Source organism: Phaenicophaeus curvirostris, chromosome Z, assembly GCF_032191515.1.
Source record: "Phaenicophaeus curvirostris isolate KB17595 chromosome Z, BPBGC_Pcur_1.0, whole genome shotgun sequence".
Lineage (NCBI taxonomy): Eukaryota > Metazoa > Chordata > Aves > Cuculiformes > Cuculidae > Phaenicophaeus > Phaenicophaeus curvirostris.
This window is the reverse complement of record NC_091431.1, coordinates 49,421,538-49,442,612: the sequence shown is the minus strand read 5'-3', so window position 1 is coordinate 49,442,612 and position 21,075 is coordinate 49,421,538. Positions and strand designations below refer to the sequence as shown.

Sequence of the window (21,075 nt, the reverse complement as noted above, 5' to 3'; positions counted from 1 at the left end):
TCAATCCCCCCACAGTAAGCAGAAACATCTTCAACTCCATCAGGTTGCTCAGAACCCCATCCAATCTGGCCACAAATGTTTCCAGGGACAGGGCATCTTCCCTTGCACCCCACTCAACAATCTGTTTCAGTGTTTCACCAACCTCATGGTAAAGAACACCTTCCTTACATCCACACTAAATCCACCCACTTTTAGTTTAAAATGGTTACCCCTTGTCCTATCACAACAGGCCCTGCTAAAATGTTTGTCTCATCTTTCCTATAAGCCCCTTAAAGCATGAAAAGGCCACAATAATGTCTCCCTGGAGCCTTCTCTTCTCCAGGCTGAAGAGCTCCCAGCTGTCTCAGCCATTCGTTGCAGGAGAGGTGTTCCATTCCTCTGACCATTTCTGTGACCGTCCTTTGGACCTGCTTCAACAGGTCCATGTCTTTCCTGTGTTGATGATTCCACCACTGGATGCAGTACTCCAGGTAGGGTCTTCGGTACCAGAGTGAAGCAGAGGGGCAGAAGCACCTCCCACAACATGCTGGCCACACTTCTTTTGATGTAGCCCAGGATACAGTTGGCTTTCTGGGCTGTGAGCACATATTGCCAGCTCCCCAGGTCCTTCTCCATAGGGCTGCTCACAATCGCCTCTCCCCCTAGCCTGTATTGATAGTGGGGGTTGCTCCAACCCAGGTGCAGGACCTTGCACTTCGCCCTGTTGAACTTCACAAGGTTCACATAGACCCACTTCTCAAGCGTGTTCACATCCCTCTGGATGGCACCTTGTCCCTCAGGCGTGTCAACTGCACCACAGATCTTGCTGTTGTCTACAACTTGCTCATGGTGCACCTGATCCCGCTGTCTGTGTCACCAATGAAGATATTAAACAGTACTCATCCCAGTACAGACCCCTGAAGGACACCACTTGTCTCCAGTCTCCATCTGGACATGGCACAGTTGAGCACTACCCTCTGGGTGTGACCATCCAACTAATTCCTCATTCACCACTAAACAGTCTATCCATCGAATCCATCTCTCCAATTCAGATCAAATTAATTTGCTATTTTAACCCAACTTCCTCCTATGGTTCTGCTAGCCACATATCAAACTTCAAGGTACTAAAATGAATGAATACCATAGACATAAATATTGTCAGTAAGATTTAAGATTACATTTGATGCTAAGGTTAGTGGTTCTTAAGCCATGGAACAATAGGCAGCCAAGAAAAACATCTTCAAGTGTTTCAACTCCAACTCAAGTCACCTCCTCAGACTGCTTAGAGTTAACCAGGCATGGAATACGTCAGCTGCAGGAAGGGCCTTTCTTCCCTAAAAACCACATTTTGTGTTTTCTTTTAAGAGATACTGCCTGATAAGTTCACACAATTAAAAGCAACACATAGATTTCCTAAAAGACAAAAGAAAATTCGTGTCTATTAGCAGAAATAAAATAAAAACAGCAAAGTGCAAGGAAACTATGAACTTGCTCCTTATTACTTATTATCATTTTAAGTCTTCAAAATCAGCAAATCACTGTAGCCAGGAACACATTTCTCCTATTAATTTCAGGGCAGACCAGGTACTGCTCCATACTTTTCAGTCTAAGATTGTTAACATTTTAGGTAGCAGTTGCAAAATTGTTCAAGTTATTTCTACCACTGATACCCAGTGCCACGCTTGAGCAAATTCGTTTTGCAAGAAATTCACATTATCACTCAAATAAACACCAGGCCTGAGACAAAACATAAGTCACAGAAAACAGGTTACGGATAAAGTTCTACTCTGTCAACCTACATATGTTAAGCAGTATTTGGCACACTTGTCTTTCAAAGTATACCAGCTTCTCCAGTACTGCTTGAAGCTAAAAAAAAACCATTATCCCAGTACTGAAATATATACTGATAACAACATAGACTCCAATTGCATCTACTGTACATTGAAAGTGAGATCATTACACAAAAATCGAGTTCTTTTACTTAACTGAGGAGTTTCACATTGGTGTGCAGTTTACTTACTCACCATATTAATTTTAATTCATTTACATTTAGAAGTAAAAATAAACTATTTTCTAAATTCTTTAAAAAATGAAACTAACACATTTTTCAATATGCATATTTCTTTTATGACATTAAATAAAACAGAACAAAACAAAACACGCACTTTTTTTCCCAAGTCTTTATCATTTCTTACGAATTCACTGACATCTGAAATGCAGATGGAGCAGGGAGAGAAAACACAATGCAGTCAAGTTTAATCAAAAGCATACATTACTTTCTTCCTGCATCTCAATACACGAGATGGAATACTAACCTTAAATAAGGATAATGACACATTAAAATCAGACAAACCTTAATTATTATCTGGTAAATAAAACTGAAAATTGTTGACTGTTTCTCTAAATCAAATAATGACTTAGTACTGGATGCACAAAACAATCTTTAAAAGTTATATAACTTTAGATTAAAACTTTAAAATTCAATTATTTAAAAAATATTGCATGGAAGATTTTGAAAAAGTCCTTTCTCTGTCTTTAGTAATTCTGCCTACTCAAAAACACAGTTTGGAAGACAGAACTTCAACATAGAGGGGTATTCTGAAAGTCACTATTATAAAAAGTTGCAGGAAAACAGCTGATGTATTTCATGTCCACGTTATTTTTTTGTGACAATTCACTGCCATGGTTGTCAGTCAGTTATTTTTATTTGTTTCAATAGTATCTGTAAGACCATTACTTTTGTTCTCATCTAGACAAGTATCTCTTTTCCTAGTAAAGGTAGCAAACAGAGTATCCATCATTCCCAAAACTTCTAGTAGTTCCTCTTGATAGTCAATCTCTTTTCCTATGGCTTCCTTAAGTCTCAGGAATTGTCTGTCAACAATCGCTGACTGCCCAAACACAGGCTGATAAATGTCTGTAAAGAAAAAAAATTACTTAAGAATCCACATATCTATACAAACATTAAAATTACATCAGCTAGTTTGAGATGCATTTAAGGAATATGGCATTGAGTCCAACACTGTGGACAAATAAGACAACTTTAACCATGTTAACTATTGGTATGTACTCACAATAACAGTAAGTGAAACTAACAGAAACAGAAGTTTTTACGACCTCAAATACTATTTTTACCTCATTGGAGAAGCAAAAGTCACTTGTACAATGCAACTATAGAAACATGAAGTATCAAAGATACTTAGAGACAATGAGGCACTTCCTGCATCTGGTGCAAATCAGATACTGACTGTGATTGACGATATCTGGCAATAATTCTTTTTGGATCATTCTCTTGACATTGACTTCATGCTTATAAACAAACCCATAAAGCTTTGGTTTCTTTAAAATGCTGCACTTTTTACCTTATTTCCTAGATAACTATATGGCTTGAGAATCTTTTGTTTGTACTTACCAGTAATCATATCTGCAACAGTCACTAGTACAGGAGTAAATCTAGGCTCAATCACCCGTCTGCAAAATTAGAAGACCAATTGAACTGGTTTTGTAAAATGCACTCCTCCCACCAAAAAGCAGCATGTTCATACAGGTATAGACAATTTTTTCTTCATGAAGAAATGTCACACAAGAGCAGCTTAAGACATGAGTCAAAAAAGCTATGTGGTATTTACACTCCTCCTTTCAGCAAGGCAGTAGGAGTTGGAGGACTGGCAAAAGTCTCAAGCGCATGAAGATACAAATGTCATTGAGGACACATAAAATAAAAAACTAAGGGTAAAATGGCTAGTAATGCAAAATATCCTCTGTCATACTATTAGAATCTTTTTTGATGCTAGCAAGTAAACTAGTTAAGTACTGAGTTAAATCCCAGACCTTGATATCAGAAAGCAGAAGGGATGTGACATTTCAGGAGTACCAGTGCTCCATCTATGATGTTTTGAGGCTCTGTGGCAAAGGCTATTAAAAAATAGAGAACTTACAGTAGTCAGAGAGAACTCAGGTTAAAATAATACCTTGCCACAAAGGTAAGAAGGAGATTAATTTGCTTCTCGTCTCGGCCTGCAAGCGCACTCCTCAGTGTTCCTCTGCGATGTAGCTCCTGCATGACCGCAACCGTAACTTCAGGAGTATAAAGTCGGATGGGTGGCTGGACATACATAAGAAGAGCTTAGTACCAAAGGAACATCTTTACACACAAAACAGGGTTGGTATCATCAAAACCAAAATGGAACCCACAGAAGTTTGATTCCTGTCTAGTTACACCCTGAAACAGATTTGGTTTCTCATACAGAAAAATTCCACATCAAATCACAGCACACCAGTCTAATGAGACAAAAACCAATGCCTTACCTCCAGTACTGCATCAAGAGCCTTGGAAGACTGAAAGCTCTTCAGCAGCCTGTCGTATTTCCTCAAAACACGTTTTACAGGTTTACTGACACAGAAATCTTCCTAGATTGAAAAACAATATCAAATTAGGACAGACAGACACAAAGGATTACCATGAACAAGCTTGTATGCCTTCCTATCTTCCCTCCCTTCCCTTTCTTCAATTTTGAAGAGTGCTTCAGTACACATTTTTCCTCCCCGTACCTGTTTTGGCATGTAAGTCTTCCCTTTGATATGGGTTCTGTATGCTGGCCGTCTCTTCTTTTGAGAGTCTTCATTCCTTTCTTCAGGTTTTCTGTGTTTAATGTTTAGCACCCCATTGGTCATGCCTACAACTAAGGTTTCATCTTCAGGCTAAAATGAAAAAAACCACACAGTTAGGAACCTAGCATTTTATTTGATGATGCATGCTGTCCCATGGACATTTTTAAATTTTATGTTTCATGGTAAGGCTCTAATCACAGAATTACTTAAGTTGGAAGGCATGTCTATGAGGTCCCAAGGTTAAACACCTTGTTCAAAAGAGGGACATCGCCAAGGCTATAACTGTAAGCAACATTATGCATTTAATAATGGATACCTAGAGGGACCACAGCCTGACTAGTGAAGCATAAGTATAATCTATGACAGGTTGAGGTTGGTTTTTTTTTGATCTACAACTGCCTTTGGCTGTTACCTGCCATACAGCAGATATCAACACCACCAATGAGAAAGCTATCATGGAGCAGCAGGATTTTGAGAAACAAGGGGAAATTGTTCAAAATACTGGTCAAAATACTGGTATAAATTTCACCTACAAAACAAGGGTTGCATATATTTCATGCTAAGTTATAATTTTAAATGATGCACTGGAGAAAAACATCGACTTCACAAATAAAACAGTGAGTTCTGACCTGTTACTATTAACAAATAATTCTATGAAAACATTAAACATGAGCTGAATATGTTCAACTGTTGGTAAGGGGAAAAAAAAAACCACAAACAAATTAGAGGTATTAGAAATAACTACAGAAGAAAAAAAACAAAGACATTATGCCACTGAATACATCCATTGTTTACACATATCTTAAATCCCATACAACTCAATACATTCTCAAAAAATGTTAGCAGATTCAGAATAAAAGAATGAAAAAAAACCCAGAAGGGTCAAAGATTGGCTTGAATTGAGACAGAACTCTTCAGTATGGAAAAAAAGACAATTGAGAAGGGGAATATAATAAAAACCTACAGAATTACAACAAGCATGGATGGAGATCAGCTGGTCAACGTCTCATTTAGAAGCATCAAATAAGCTAACAGAGCTTCAAACGGAACAGAAAGAGGCAGTACTTCACACAACAAGTAGCAGAAATGCTGAACTCCTTTTCAAGGAATCTAGTGAAGGTTAAAAGTTTGTCCAAGCTCAAGGAAAAACCAAGCAGGTTTATGTAAGAGAAATTCTTTAAATGATGCAGATAATACAGTCTGATGAGCTAATATCTCATCTAAAAATTAGTTTGGGGTTTGGGAGAATATCAGGAAAGTTATGATACACACTTAAGCAGGGAAAAGTAAAAACAGGGCATCTACTTATGGCTAGAGTTGGAAGCAGCACCTGGAGTTAGACCAGCCATTGGTTCAAACAAGCAGAGACCATCTTAAGTTCTCATATAACCATTTAAAACTTGGGGGTTTTAGTCAAAAAGAAACAAAAGATTATCTTTCAGAAGATACACACACAGCTCGAGATGCTAGACTACAAGTATTGCACGTTTTGCAGCTGCTGTAGAGGCTTAAAAGGTATGGGGTTTTGGTTTTTTTTTTGTTCTGTATTCTTCACCACAAGCAAAATAATTCTAAACTCATTTAGGGAACAATATAGGAAATGAAGAAAGGAAGATATCCCTTTCACACACACTGTCCCCTAGTTTCCAGAAGAGGAGGACAATAGTAAAATAGCGAAAGCTGTAAAGATCACTCACCGACCCTTTTATGTGCCCTTCAGAGGCTACATAAAAGAGTGACCACATGACAACATCATCGTTTGATAAAGTGGTACTAGCTTCCACATTTCTGGCCAGTAGATAACTTATCCATTGGAACTCAAATACTTCAGAGAAATGAGGTTCTGCTTTCTCTTTGCAAGACACCAAGACATATGCGTTGGCAAAGAAGTTTCTTTATGATTATACCTCATGCCCCCTCCTCTTTTCTTTCTCAGACCAACCCTACATCAAAAATTTTCAAGACAAGCTCACCCTATTCTAAATTTTTCAACAAATGAACTACATTTTTTTCCTTTCATCACTGCCACACAAGGGGAGTCACAAGGTTTCTGAAAGGCAAAACACATGTAGAATCTTCTTACAGTCAAAGGACTTCCCTTCTACACAGAATACTTTCCCTGTGATATACGCTGTCCTTGATAAATGCATTGTTTTGTACAGAACTAGTAAGGTGACATCTGGCATCCAAAAGTATTATGTTTAAAACCTCTTAATACATTTCTTACTCAGAAGGAATATATTCAGTAATCATATTTCACATGAACAGCATTCTTCTGAAATGCCCAATAGCAATGAAAGCAAAAACTACTTCAATGAACTTAAACAGTACCAGTAATAACCTTGCCAATAAAGATTTCTAATGTACTTACTGACAACGCAAGACTGAGGATGGATGTCGCATAGTTAAAGCTGTGTACTACTCTATAGGAAGTAGTACTGTAAATCTTCACATGCCTATACAAGAGAGTAACGATTAAAACCTCATTACTAATGTGTTACTGTAAACAACTGGCAGGAATTTCATCTCTCCCAACTTCTAGAAATCATTTAAGGAAACAATGTTCATAGAAAGCATTCTTCAGACTTCTTAGTAACTACTTACCTCCACTGCAACAGAAATGTTCTGTTAAAAGATAAACAAAAGTCAACAAAGTATTACCCTCACCCCTCCAAAAAAAAAAGGATGAAAATGGGGAAAAGACAGAAGAAGAAATTGAAGGTAGATGTAGTGACTATCCGCTTATTAGGAAACACGAAGTTAGTATTTCTTCAAATCTGTTCTATAATTTTAAGTGTAAGATCGATTGACAATTTTTTTAAGTAAATCCACAGATATTTTTTTATCAGGCTGTTGTTCTTTAATGATTTGATTGAAGGAAGAAAATACTTAAAAAATGGGAAAACAAAACATTATCTTACAACAGGTATGAACTTCAGTGTTGTGAAGAGTGAATGACAAACAGCTGCATAGCTGGTATGATCCTTCAGCTTATAGTTTGTAATCATAAAGCCTGAGGAAGCCCAAGAAGTGCAGGAGGGGAAGAGGGAGGAATAGGACAGAGCACTGGTATTTCAGACTGCTTCACATTTTTAGTATCCCAGAAACAACAAATAGAGTATCAGTACTCAGCAACTCAACCCAAACAAAACAAAAAAGGAAGGGTATATTTCACCTGTGCACCCTGGGTACAAAAAGCAACAGCAGAGAGAGATGCAAAGCCCAGGCTCTTTAAAGATAAACACTAATACATTTTCAGTTACTTAAACTGTATTAAAGTAAAGTTAAGAATAATTATTTCACGGAGACTGTAAAGGTCAGTTTAGAGAGTCAGAAAAACTAATGTTTGTTCAGTTGCACACACACATTCTCAAATGGCAAATGTAACCTTTATGCACATTCGGGATAATAACAAGAAATGGTTAATGTGTACCATAGTATGTATGTTGGCCCCAAGACATGTTTTCTAACAAGTTATAACTGTAACAATTAAAAGTTTTTTAAGCGCCCCAAAAATCCAGATTCATACTGATGTGTAATAATTTTCAAAGAAAAAAAGTCCTAAGAATTTAAATGACAACAAAGCCACAAATTATACTAACCTGTCCAGGGATCCTGACAATAACCTTTGTCCAGAGCTGTTCAGGCATAAACAAGTTACAGTTTTATGGTGATTTTTAAGTGAAACTAGTAATTGTCCTCCTTTTAGTACATCCCAGACTTTGACGTATCGACCTCCTGTGAGAAGCACACAGAACAGTTTGACATATGGACACATTTACTTTTCTCTTGTGAAGTTTTCACAGTGATACAGTGCCTCCTCCTTCCTAACACAGAGCTTCCTGTACCACTCACTGTACTCATCCATTTTGACTGTCTCCTGGGACAAGGCACACTACAAGAGCACTTTTTCAGGCTATTATGCAGGCACAGCTGAATGAGTTAACAGAATCCTTACCAAAAATAATCCAGATACCACTGTGTTATATGCCTTCAGATGCAATGGCAAGACTAAAAAACCCTTACCAATCATTATGAGAAAGATATAGTCTCGGTTTTTTTCAGAACTTAAGTATGCTGATTCCTTCACTTCAGCACTGGGCTAATTAAAGTCTGTATCTTATCACTAAAAATGCAATAGTTTGGTGGTGGTTTTTTTCAGACCAACCACAAGAAAATCCAACCGGAGGTAAAATGACTCCTAACCTTCACCCTCCAGCTCAACACAAACTTCTCAAGATCTTTCTTTGAGAAATGCAGCTGTTGTATAAGTTACCACTTCATTAACACACAAAAAAAGAAGCAGCTGAAATTTTTCTCAAATTAGGACCACAGAGTTGAAATTTGATTTCACTGAAGTACCTGCAGATACCAGAAGCCCACCAGAAGGGAACAGCAGTACGCTCTCCACAGGCTGGCCATGTTCTACTGTCATGACACTACTTTTTGTTCGTGCATCAAATAGTTTCACAGTGTGATCATAGGAACCTGCAAACAACACCACAAATAGCTTCAGTTTCATCATTTCAGGAATTGAAAGAGCCACATCCTACAATCTAAAAGAGCTCCTGCCAAGTGGAACCAGTTTCAGACCATACATTTAAACTCTTGTGATTAACCTTGGTTAATTTACAGCCTTCAGGTGACAAGTCTTCTAATTCTAACTCTAGCAATGTCAGGCCTTAAAACTAATTTAAGTCTTAATTTTATTTCCCTTCCATTAATCAAGTGTATTTATAACAATAAGTATCAGGCAACCTGATGAAATCTAGTTTCTCTTCAAGTAAGGAATTCTAGGTTTTCCATACCAACTTACCACAGAATAGAGACCTACTGCTAAGAAAACCAAAAGCTACTGGTTTCACTTAACTCCTCACACAACCTTTTATTTTTGAGTCTGCCAGTCTGGGCTGTACAAGCTGCAATGGAACCAGTGTCCTCCTCCAGAAACCCGATAGAACACTTCAGTCAATCCAAACTAATGGATACATTCACAGGATCTTCTTTAAACATTCAAAAACCAGTCAGAACAGCTTCAGCAACCCCAACAAGCTAAACCAAAGAGATGTTAAAACTATTTTGCTCAAGTCTCCCTACAAACATCAGTGCCAAGCTTAAAAAGCATGCAACAAGGGAACAACAAAGCATGCACTGAGTAGGAAGACAGATAGAATAAACAAGATCCTCCTGTATTAAAAACTTTTTTTTTCGTTTTTCTTCAATTCAATCCAAAAGAGGCATATATAAAAGAGAAAGTCAAACCTGTTATAAAGACATCTGCATTCACTTTACTTGCACAGCCACATCTCACATAGTCAGTATGTTCATTGTAAGAGACAATTTCTGTAGCACTTGGAATATCCCACAGACTTGATGAATAATCATCACCACCAGAAAATATTCTGTATTTGTCAGACAGGAAGCCCACTACATGAACAGCTCTAGAAAACAAAGTCCGTAACATCAAGAGTTAAAAGATGCATTTGTTTTTAGAACATTCAGTCTGTACGAAGAGCTTATTAAAATATTTCCTTTAACTAAGAGAGCAAAGTATTTACTGTTGGAAGTTACAAAGCCTCACATTAGAGGTTAAAAACACTTTCATTTTTATATTTCTAGCCAAAAAAAGGTCATGCTGACAGATGCTTACCTAAGGATTGATATGATCTGCCTTAAAGGTCTGACAGGTCTACTGATGCTTACTGAAAAGCTGTAAATTCTGCATTTGTTACTTAGAGGTCTGTCTATTAGCACTATCCTTTAGAAAATAAATTAAAATAGCGAGCATTAAATATGACAGAGTTGGATGTTCTTCTTGTCCTTTAAAATCACCGCTTAAATCTGTATTATCATCATAACAACCCAACAGAGAATGACTTTGACAAAAAACACAGCTACCCTATAACTTACTACAGTTAGCCTAGTGGTTAAGACATAAGATAATACCCAATCTACAACTACAGACATCAAACAGTAATACTCTTAAGGTGTGCCAGTGTGCTTTCCTGAGAAAAAGTTGTTGTCGTTCTATAGACAGTCTATTGGTCTTACACAGAACAGCAATCTGTTTAATTTAAGAATTAGCATCATGTTCTTCTCACTGGTACATCAGAACTACTAATTACTTCCCCACCCCAAACACACCCCACCACCACACACTTATTCTGTTACATTTCTTTAAAGGATTCCTCCTCTTCGCGGCATATCTCCTCACTGGCATTATTTACCTATTTTTCAGAACTCTTTTCCTGCCAGCATGAAAGAAAACTTGCTTAACAACATCAAGCAGTCAAAAGACCTGTCTACACAGCATGTTAACAGCCACCTACCTGAATTAGAAAACGTATTTATTCTTCCCTGTACTCAATTCTTTTTTTTAAAAAATAAGTCACTCCAATTCTGAATTAAATTTAAAAACCTACTTTTCAGTAAGATCTACGTGAGACAGTTGTAAGCAACATATAGAAAAAAAACAACATTCTCTTACTTGGAATGACCATCAAATTGTCTCAGTGGTGCTTTTCCACTAATGTCAAAGAGGCGAATGCTACCTTCCTCACTGCCAGCAACAAGCAGATTGCCATCATCTCTGTATGTGGCACAATAAGCAGCATCTTTGAAGCGAGAAAAGGTTTTTACTGGCTCCTGAGAGTACCGACCATAAATGTGAATCTAACAAAAAACAAGAACACAAAAAGTTTGCTCATCTGGTATCAGCTGAGGTACAAGAACATAAAAACATCAGAAAGCCACTTACCCTCGAGGAGGCTGTGACAGCATAATTATATGGAGAAACCGGTGAGAAATCTATTTTGTTTATAGCACCAAATTCCTTTATCTGAACAGGTGTCTAAAAGAATTGCAAGAAAGATCACTAAATGCTCATAAGCATGTAACAGAAACCAAAACCAGCAAAATGAACAGTTCTCTTCCTTCGATGAGCTCAAATTCCATTTAGAGCCAAGATATTTTTTAATTATAAACAAATAAATAAATTTAATTATAATTAAATAAAACTGGGGGGGAAGAACTGGGGGAGGGAGGCCAAGCAACTGGGTGAAGGCAACCAATGGGGGAGGGGCAAGGGAGCCAAGGTGGGGGAGGAAGGGAGCCAATTGGAGGGGGGGAAAGGAACCAACTTGGGGGGGGCGGGGAAGGGAGCCGGGGGGGTTGGGAAGGCAACCAATTGGGGGGGGGCAACCAATTGAGGTGGTGGAGCTAATGGGGGGGGAACAAACCATTGGGGGAGAGCGGAAAAGGGAGCGGGTTCCTCCCCCCCACCACAGAGCCCTGCCTCGCACCTTGTACCCCCGCCAGTACACCGTGTCCTGCGTGATCCTCTCCCCGAGCTTGGGGCACGCCTGCACCACCACCGGCTTGTAGGTAGCCATAGCGGAGCCTCCGGGAAGACCAACGGCTGCGCGGCTACGGTGAGAGCCCCACGTGGGCTACCAGAGCGGCGGCGCGCTCATACGTCATCAGGGCGCGCCCGTCCCTTGCCACTTGCTAACGCGGGGATTGGACGTCACTTCCGCCCCGGCGCAGCCGAGGGGCGTTGCTTCCGTGTTTCTGGCGGCGGAGGCGGCGAGGTGAGGCGGCGCGGAGGGCCCGGCGGGGCCCAGGTGGCCTCGGCGGCTCCCAGATGGCCTCGGCGGCTCCGCAGCGCCCGTGCAGCGCCTCGCCGTCGGGGCCTTCGTCCTGGAGGGGGCGGCTCCGAGTGCCGGGGGCTGCCGGGCTGCTCCGCTCGCCGGGCGGTGCCGTGGAGACCGGCCCGACGCTGAGCTTCCCGCTGATCCAAGAAGTAGTTACTGTTACAGAAAGTGGAATGTTTTTTATTTAAGCTAAGGCAGAGTAAGGTTTCGTCTGAGTAACTTTGAAAGTACCTTCCAGTTATTGAAGGGGGCTGCGAGAAAGCTGAGAAGGGACTGTTAGCAAAGGCCTGTAGTGATAGGACTAGGGGCAGTGGCTGTAAACTGGAAAGGAGCAGATTTAGACTAGACATACGGGGGAATATCTTAACGATGAGAGTGGTGAGGCGCTGGCACAGGCTGCCCAGGGAAGCTGTGGCTGCCCCATCTCTGGAGGTGCTCAAGACCAGGTTGGATGGGGCCTTGGGCAGCCTGGGCTGGTGGGAGGTGTCCCTGCCCATGGCCCCCTGTTGGAACTAGATGATCTTTAAGATTCCTTCCAACCCAAACTATTCTGTGATTCTAGTGTTCCTCTGGTAGAATGTTTTATTTCAAACACTGTTTTTCACGGTATCACTGCTATGCTGTCAGAAAGGCCCTGATACTCTAGAATGTTTTGCGGTTGGTTCAATCTGAAAGCGGATTTGGCATCTTCCTGCACATTTGGTAGAGGCTATTAAAGGCACTCAGCTAAAGACTTAGAGTGCAAAGAAATATAAACTCACTTTAATTTTTCCTTCAAATCTAATATTCTTAGGCAATGGAGTCGTCGTTTTATATTGTTCCTTGTATAAACATGGTTCGTTGTGGTGTGTTTTTTTATTGCAGTCAGGCTGACGTTCTGAAATGTCAGATGAAACTCCTATTGGTTTCATTATGGAATTTGGCATAAATATCCATATGATAAAATTTAAATGGAGTAGCTTGGGACAGCTTGTAAGACTGATACTTAACCACGGTTTTGCCTGTCAAATCCAAATGCCATAAGTGTAAATGAAGCCAAGTTTGGTGTATTTTTATTTATGTTAGAATGTCACTAACCTATGTTACGTGTGTTCAGTTGCAGGTTGTTCAAAGATCCAGACCTCTTCAGACACAGTTGGGTTGGCTGAAACTGTCCTTGGCTAGAAACTATGAAGAAACTTTTTCCATAAAACTTGCTAATATGACTGAGACAATGGCATCTTCAACAAACTTAGATGCTGGGGCACAGCTGATTGTAGAAGAATGTCCCAGTAGCTACAGCCTTCTGCCCATGCCGGACATCAAAGTGGAGCATCAGCTTGACTCCAGCGCAGAGGAAGGCCCAGCGCAGAGTGTCGCCATGGGAATGAAATTCATTTTGCCCAACAGATTTGATATGAATGTCTGCTCGCGATTTGTGAAATCTTTGAATGAGGAGGACAGTAAAAACATTCAAGACCAAGTTAACTCTGACCTTGAAGTGGCATCTGTCTTATTTAAAGGTTGAACTTTATGGTACAAATTGTCATCTGTGGACTGTGTCAACATGTTAAGCTGTTGTGGCTTTAAAAAAGCTTCTACCCTATATGTGTGTTAATCAGTAATAGTATTCTAAGATTTGTTCTTCATGCTTAACAGATTATTAATGTACACATAATTTCCCCAATATTATTTTTTTTAAATCACGTTTGTTTTTTTTTTTAATCTAAAAAGTAGTGGCATAAAAAGTCTCTAATTTAGTAAGAGCTGGTGCAGGTTATGAAAACGAGATTACTTCTTGTCTTGCATGCCCTATAACATGCTACACACTATGGGATGTGTGCATCTCCACAAAATCCTACAGAAAGCACCATATGGTCATTTGAGCTTCAGTAGCTTTCTGCAGCTTATTTTATCTTTTCACTGGTATCACAACAAAATAACAGGTCACATGGTTGACTGTTTTATTAATATGGCCGTACAAAGCCTATAGTTGTGGTAGCAATGGCTTGCCAACTCAGCTTCATGCTGCTTCACAGTGAATGTTGCTTCAGTTCTGGATCTCTGCAGCTAATCTCCAGCCTTTGCTGGGCACCTTCACCAGAACTGATCCATGTTTTTTTATGGCTGAGCATGTTGATAGAGAACAAGAGTAGGACTTGAATCATTTTCCCTTTAACAATTGTGGTTTCCAGTGTTCACTGTCCTATTTCACAGATTGTGATGTATTTTTTCGTGAGATTGAATTTTACCCATTTCCTGTAACAAGTGCACAGACCTATTGTGGGTTTTGATAGTTTTTCTGATTTGTATTGTTTGGCTGCAGTTCAGCCATTGTAATTTTCAAATTTTTTTGATTGCAGGCCCTAAGTGCTTACTAGTGGAGATGCAGACCTGAACAGCAAAGATAGACCCATCAGCGATAGGGTTGTTTTTCTTAGGTAACATTTGTGAACCCCTTAGAAGTAGCCCTGCGGATCCAGGGACCGCAGGTCAAAAATCCCTGGTAGGTCTTTTAATTTGTTCATATCAGCTGTAGCTGTTTGATTGGCAAACAAAATGTAATTCTAACTTCATCCTGTTACCTTTTATTTCTTTTAATTGCTTCTTCCCCTAGATTTGTGCGGGGGTTTGTGATCATGAAGTTCTTTGTGGTGTAAATTCAGTGTGCACATTCATTAGCTTAATTACTAGTGCACACTGCTGTCAAATCAATTTAGCCAGTAATGGAGTTTAATCCTTCAATATGTCTTTCCAGGCAGTATTTAATCAGTTAACTTCTTAAAAATTATTTGGCTTCTCAACTACTTCTCAAAACCAAAAGCTGCTTTTGAGAGTTAGAAGCCAGGATAGTGTATTCATGTTCTGTAATGAAATGTCATTGGATACTGATAGAAAACTAGGAAAGTTAGTACAAATGAGCACAGGAACACTGAAAGACTTACTAAATTTATAAGCGGTGACCTGCTGTTGCATTTTATGTCACGTAGTGTGGAGCAGTAGTTAGTTATCTCTCTTCCTGCTGGATTAGTATTCATAAGGTACATATAATGCAGTTACAGTTTTATCCAACAGGAGTGGAAAAACTCCTGGTGAAGAAAATTAGTGAGGGTCATCTCCACCCACACAGTGGACTGGTTAGAGAGTAGGCAATGGGATGAGTTACTGCGTGGCTGACCAGAGCTGCCTTGTGTTATTGCACTGGAGGGTGTTAGTAAGGCTAAGACAGGCTGAGTGGAGCTGTCCCACATGATAAATCCGTGCCAGGCATGTTGAAAATCTAGACAACGTCTTACCTGTTTTAGACACCAGCTTGCCTGTGGGTGACATAATGCCACACTAACATATAGAGTAGCAGCATTGTTTTATGCTAGAAATGAGTGCAACCATTTATTCAACTCTCACAATACACAGTGGAAAAAGTACATGTAACAAACCTTCCTTCACATGAGTTTTAAGGATCTTGTGATGCTGGTGCTTCCTAGTTTGATTTAGAATCTGTAGCTTGCTTTTAATTTTTAGTAATTTTAAAGTTCTGCCTGTTCTCTCTGTTTAATATAGCCGAATGCAACATCCACGCTTCTCCTTCCCCTGGAATTCAAGTAAGACATGTTTATACTCCATCCACTACTAAGCATTTCTCACCAATAAAGCAGTCAACTACGCTAACTAACAAGCACAGAGGAAATGAAGTCTCTACAACACCTCTGCTTGTAAACTGTAAGTATCTTTCTGCCTTACTGGTAATAATTACTTTATGAACTGTATGTTAGATGCTTGACTGTTTGTTGTAATGAATTTTAATACAGGAAGAAATCATTGAGATAGTCTTGTCTTTTCAAATGGTTCTAACCATAAAATAATAATCCACCTGCTGTATTGAATTCGTGTCTGAAGCATATTTTCCAGAAAGGATTTCCAGATTTTTCTGATCCTTTCTAAGCTTTAAGTTAATGTACTTCCTACAGATGATTGGTAAGTGCTACATACTACTGCAAATGTCATGATCATCACAGATCTTGAAAATCGAAAAGGCAGTATTAACTGTGGGGGGTTGTTAATTCTCAAGCATTTTCTTTATAAATTAATTATCAGTAATTTACTATATCTATAGATTATTTCATCTATACATTATATGTCCAATGTTTAAAAAAAGACTGTTTGCATGGAATAATTAATCTGGAGCTGTAGCAAAGGCCTCTGAAAACAGTCTTTCTGGAAAAAAATAATCAAAATACCATATAGTGAATAGGAAGAGGAAAGTGAGCATTTACATTTTATGTGATCATTAGCTAATTCTGTGATTATATCATGTGGATAATTTATTATATATTACTTTCTGAGCACCTTTTAGACCTGGTCCAAATTGCAGAGTTTAGTGTGGGTTTAGAGATTTTTTTTTTCTTCATAATCTCTTAGGAATTATTCTACTTTTAATGTTTGGTACTTTTTATTAAAAATAATAATAAAATAAAAATTAAGAACTGTGATATTTTTCTTCCCCCATAGATGTCGTGTTCTGTATAGATCCATAAGTGAAACCCATGCTATGGGCCTTATTGGGCAGCATGACAGGTCTCCTTAGATGTCATTTTTAAATTACACAGCCTTAATTTATCAAAATATGCTTATTTTCATTTCATAAATGTTTTTAGAGTGATTTTTGGGTTGCTGACCAAGCAGTGGAGAGGAGACCATGTTGCCTGTAAAGAGTCAGCGTAGGAAGTACTGTATCTTTGCTTTCTACTATGATTTATTCATTGGTTAAAAAATTACCTAAACCTATGAAACGCTTTGGATGCTTTTCAGTTTTTAAGATAGGTATTCTAGTTCAGAGTATAAAGTGAAAACTATGTACCCTCTCTAATTCAAGTTCTGTACTGCTTAAACCAAGGTGCTTGTTATGCCCAGTTCCAAATACAGCAGAATTATAACTGGTGCGTGTAACACATGCTTTTGCTTCCCTTTTTGCAGCTTTATCAGTTCATCAGCTGGCTGCTCAGGGAGAAATGTCATATCTGGCCACACGTATTGAACAAGGTGAGACAGAGGGAGATTAAGTGCCTTCCTTTTTTGTTCGGGGCATTTATACCCTGTTGCGCTTGACTTTTTCCCCAAAGCTGTATTAAAAAAATTCTCAATTCTTGTACAAATTGAATGATATTTGAGGTGTCTGTTCTTTGCAGGTGTGGACTATTATTTCACATTAGTATTCTATTCAGTCATTGCTATTATTTGGGTATTAAATTAAATGTTAGCATTAATAGGAATTGTAGGTGGATCACTTCCTCCTGCTGCTCTCTAGCTGTATGGGGTGATCCATGAAATGTTCTATTAGTTCCATTGGAAAAGCTATTGTTTTTTATTATTATCTTTGTAATTTAAACCACATTTCTCTTAATGGTGGCTTTCTGATTCTATGTAATCAATCAACATATAGAGCTATATGTTGGTAGTTTAAGCTGTGGTTCACACCTGCATTGTAATCGTGCTACTCTTCTGGAGTTGTGTGATAGTCTTCAGTGGGACTTTTGTGTGTCCATAATACACAAAATTTCAACTCTACATAAGAAATTTCTAGGACACACTGGTACATCAGTCCATTCACCATGGATATGTCAATGCATTTCACCAGATTATACAGTGCATTAGTGAAAGGGAGTACTAAGTTGCATATTTTTGTTTAAACAGAAAATGTAATCAATCATAAGGATGAAGAAGGATTTACCCCTCTGATGTGGGCTGCAGCTCATGGGCAGATAGCAGTTGTGGAGTTTCTCCTCCAGAATGTAAGGAAAAAAACACAATTTTCAAGTAGTTTACCTTTTAGTTCAGTTTGCTTTTGTAAATTTGTCAATGCTCTATTCAATTCTAAATTTTTTAGTTAAGTTCTGTGTAAAACCTCACAATAAAAAAAGATGTGGTTAATTGGATCTTTTAATTATTATTTCAGGGTGCCGATCCTCAGATTTTGGGGAAAGGGCGAGAAAGTGCCCTCTCACTGGCTTGCAGTAAAGGATACACAGATATTGTCAAAATGCTGCTCGACTGTGGAGTTGATGTCAATGAGTATGACTGGGTAAGTCTAGCTTAAATTTATATCAGAGGATGATTTGGTCAGAAATTTGAAATGGGGCACAGTATTGGCTTGGGTTTTAAAATTGTTCTACCTCCTCTGAAATACCTGAGAGTTTCAAAACTTCCACAGGATAATAGAAGTTGGCCCCACTTGACTTCTTGTAAAAAGAGAATGAGACTAATGCTGAGTCCTTGTAGAAGAACAGTCTAAAACAGTAGATCAGAAAAGATAGAAATTGTGAAAAACATCATTTTTGTAAAACCTGTCTCTTAGTGATACACAGAAGTACACTGGTGTGTTAAGGAATTGCAGTTGCAGACTGTTCAGTCATTAAATGTGTAAGGCTCTTCTCTGCTTTTGCAGAACGGAGGCACACCTCTGCTGTATGCAGTACATGGGAACCATGTGAAATGTGTAAAAATTCTCCTTGGTAAGCAGATTGTCCAAACTGAATTTAGTAATAATGAACTGTCGGTTTTCACTGCCAGAAATATGAGTTTCTTCTTGTGTTTTGCACAGAAAGTGGTGCTGATCCGACTATTGAAACAGATGCTGGCTATAATTCCATGGATTTGGCTGTAGCCTTGGGCTATCGGAGTGGTGAGTACTGAAAATATAAATACTTCAGTTTTTTTTTTTTCTGCTCCTTGTTTATGTAGCTGCCGCAGTGGCCTAGTAGAGGTTTTGCAGAAGATCTCTACTATACAAATCCTAACACACCTAAATGTATCAGCCCAAAATGGATAGGAGTTGCCATTCCTGTCTCAGAAAGCCTGGTCCCTAGTGAGAAAATGTGTCTGACCTGAATCCGCATCTGTGGGCATTAATAATGGTGTCTAGGGCTGATGCAGCCATGATCCAGACAAGGGGAGCTGAGCTGCTTCCCCAACCCTGGAACTCTGCTGATTGGCATGATGTGATGTAGTTCGCAAAACCTTCTTCTGCTGTCAGACTAGCTCTAGCTCTTCATCTTGGAGGTAGACAGTAATAGTGCCCGGATCAGTTAATCAGGCTACCATACCACATTCTGGGAAACTGAGGCAAAGAAGGGACTCTTTTTTTTTTTTCCTTCATGTTGCCTTCATTTTGAAAGCTGTGAAATGTCTGCCATTATGGGAATGAACTGCATGCAAAGAGAAGCCCAGCACTGTCTGTGTAGCTCTAAGGAGAGCCCTGTGCTTATAGGGAGGGAGAGAGGGGTGTGGGGTAGGCAGTAACTTCACAGATACCTAGACGTAGGACTACTCTGAGAGTTCAATCTTGAAACGTTCCACGGAAGTAATTTCTAATGAACATTTTTGCCTTCTTCCCATTAGAGGCTTAAAAATGTGCTTTCTTATGCTATCTGTTTATTTAAACCAGAGAACAAGTCATCACCTCCAAAACTCATCATCTGCCTTACTGCGTGTATTGTTTTTGCATTATATGAGGTGTCCATTTTCTGAAGGAATGCAAACTTTCTTCCCAGAGTGAATTTATTCCTGTCTGGTTTTTATTAAACCATTGTACGGGACAAGCTGGCATCTGCCAGGAAAAAAGTAGTATGACCCTAAAAATGTGGAAAAATATGGAATACTGATTAATCTGCTTTTCTCTGCTTTAGTTCAACAGGTTATTGAGTCTCATTTATTAAGGCTACTTCAAAATATCAAGGAATAATGGTTGGCTCTTCTGCAGTTGTCACTTTTTGGCTTGGAGATTTGAACTGCTTTTTAGCCCTGTAATCAGTGACAAGGGTTGGGTTTTTTGTAACTTTACCTCAGTTCAACTATTTGCTGGTTTTAGTTAAGTTTTTTTAATAGTCTTCCAATGTGCTGTCATCTTTTTCTTAAATGTATTTTATATAAATTTAGAAGAAAATATCAGTGGTCATGCATGAAAAACTTTGTAAATAAAACCAGGTTTGACTATTTAAATGTTTACATGTACTGCAGTGGGTATCATCACATCATCAATAGATGCTTACAGGAAGAAATTTTCCATATTGAGGTATATCACCATAGAAGATAGATGTCTTCACTGTTAGTAATACCAAAATGTGCACTGTGTGTGATTGTTTTCATGATCCTTAGTTAATATTACTATGTCAGCTTTTGGCTTTGTAAAATTTTTACAAAATTGGTAATAAATTGAACAATGGTGGTTTAATTCCTACTTGATTTCTTCTCACTTGTTTCTGCCTTCCTCTTGTAGTCCTGAAACAACTAGGCCACAGTGTCCTAGACAGAAATGTCTTTGGTATAAGGAAGACTAATTGCAAGTCCAGAATTCCTAGCTCTTTAATATCCTCCATGCAGTGGCTGAAAGCAGAGAAGAGCTGTATAAGGAGAGAAACCAGAGCCTACTGCATTCCAGGTTTTTTCAACCAAAGTGTGGTTCTTTGGATCATAGAATCATGAGTTGGAAGGGACCCAAAAGGAGGGTCCAACTCCCAATTCTTCACGGGACTGCCTAAAGCTAAACTATATGAGCCACTCCTTGAACTCCCACAGCAGTCCTGTGACTGCTTCCCTCAAGAGCTTTTTCCAATGACCAGCTGCCATCTTTTCCATGAGGGACCTTTTCCCGATGCCCTGTCTAGACTTCCTCTGACTCATCCTCATTCCAGCCCTGTTGCTGATTACCAGAGAGCAGATCAGCACCTCCTCCAGTGCTACCCTGCCTTGAGGAGGCTGTAGTCTGCCATGAGGGCACCCCTCAGCCGCCTCCAAGCTAAGCTAACCAAGTAACCTTAGCCACTCCTCGTAAGTCTTGTCCTCAAGGTGCTTCCCAGTC

The 21,075-nt window shown here is 39.1% G+C and overlaps 2 protein-coding genes across 2 annotated transcripts; one reads left to right on the top strand and one right to left on the bottom strand.

Moving 5' to 3' along the window:
- Window positions 1-2,111: 2,111 nt before the first annotated feature.
- On the bottom strand, window positions 2,112-12,020 carry UTP15 (UTP15 small subunit processome component). The gene is made up of 12 exons (XM_069881140.1): window positions 11,892-12,020; window positions 11,348-11,440; window positions 11,078-11,262; window positions 9,853-10,031; window positions 8,953-9,078; window positions 8,193-8,328; window positions 6,962-7,046; window positions 4,531-4,680; window positions 4,288-4,389; window positions 3,951-4,084; window positions 3,392-3,450; window positions 2,112-2,896 (listed from the first exon to the last, which is right to left on the bottom strand). The coding sequence occupies exons 1-12, from the start codon at window positions 11,979-11,981 to the stop codon at window positions 2,673-2,675; spliced, it is 1,563 nt and encodes a 520-aa protein (XP_069737241.1). The 5' UTR covers window positions 11,982-12,020; the 3' UTR covers window positions 2,112-2,672.
- Window positions 12,021-12,199: 179 nt separating this feature from the next.
- ANKRA2 (ankyrin repeat family A member 2) lies at window positions 12,200-20,673 on the top strand. Its single transcript, XM_069880247.1, has 9 exons — window positions 12,200-12,391; window positions 13,339-13,744; window positions 15,783-15,941; window positions 17,196-17,261; window positions 17,913-18,010; window positions 18,175-18,300; window positions 18,664-18,730; window positions 18,820-18,900; window positions 19,904-20,673. The coding sequence occupies exons 1-9, from the start codon at window positions 12,233-12,235 to the stop codon at window positions 19,957-19,959; spliced, it is 1,218 nt and encodes a 405-aa protein (XP_069736348.1). The 5' UTR covers window positions 12,200-12,232; the 3' UTR covers window positions 19,960-20,673.
- The last annotated feature ends 402 nt before the right edge of the window (window positions 20,674-21,075 follow it).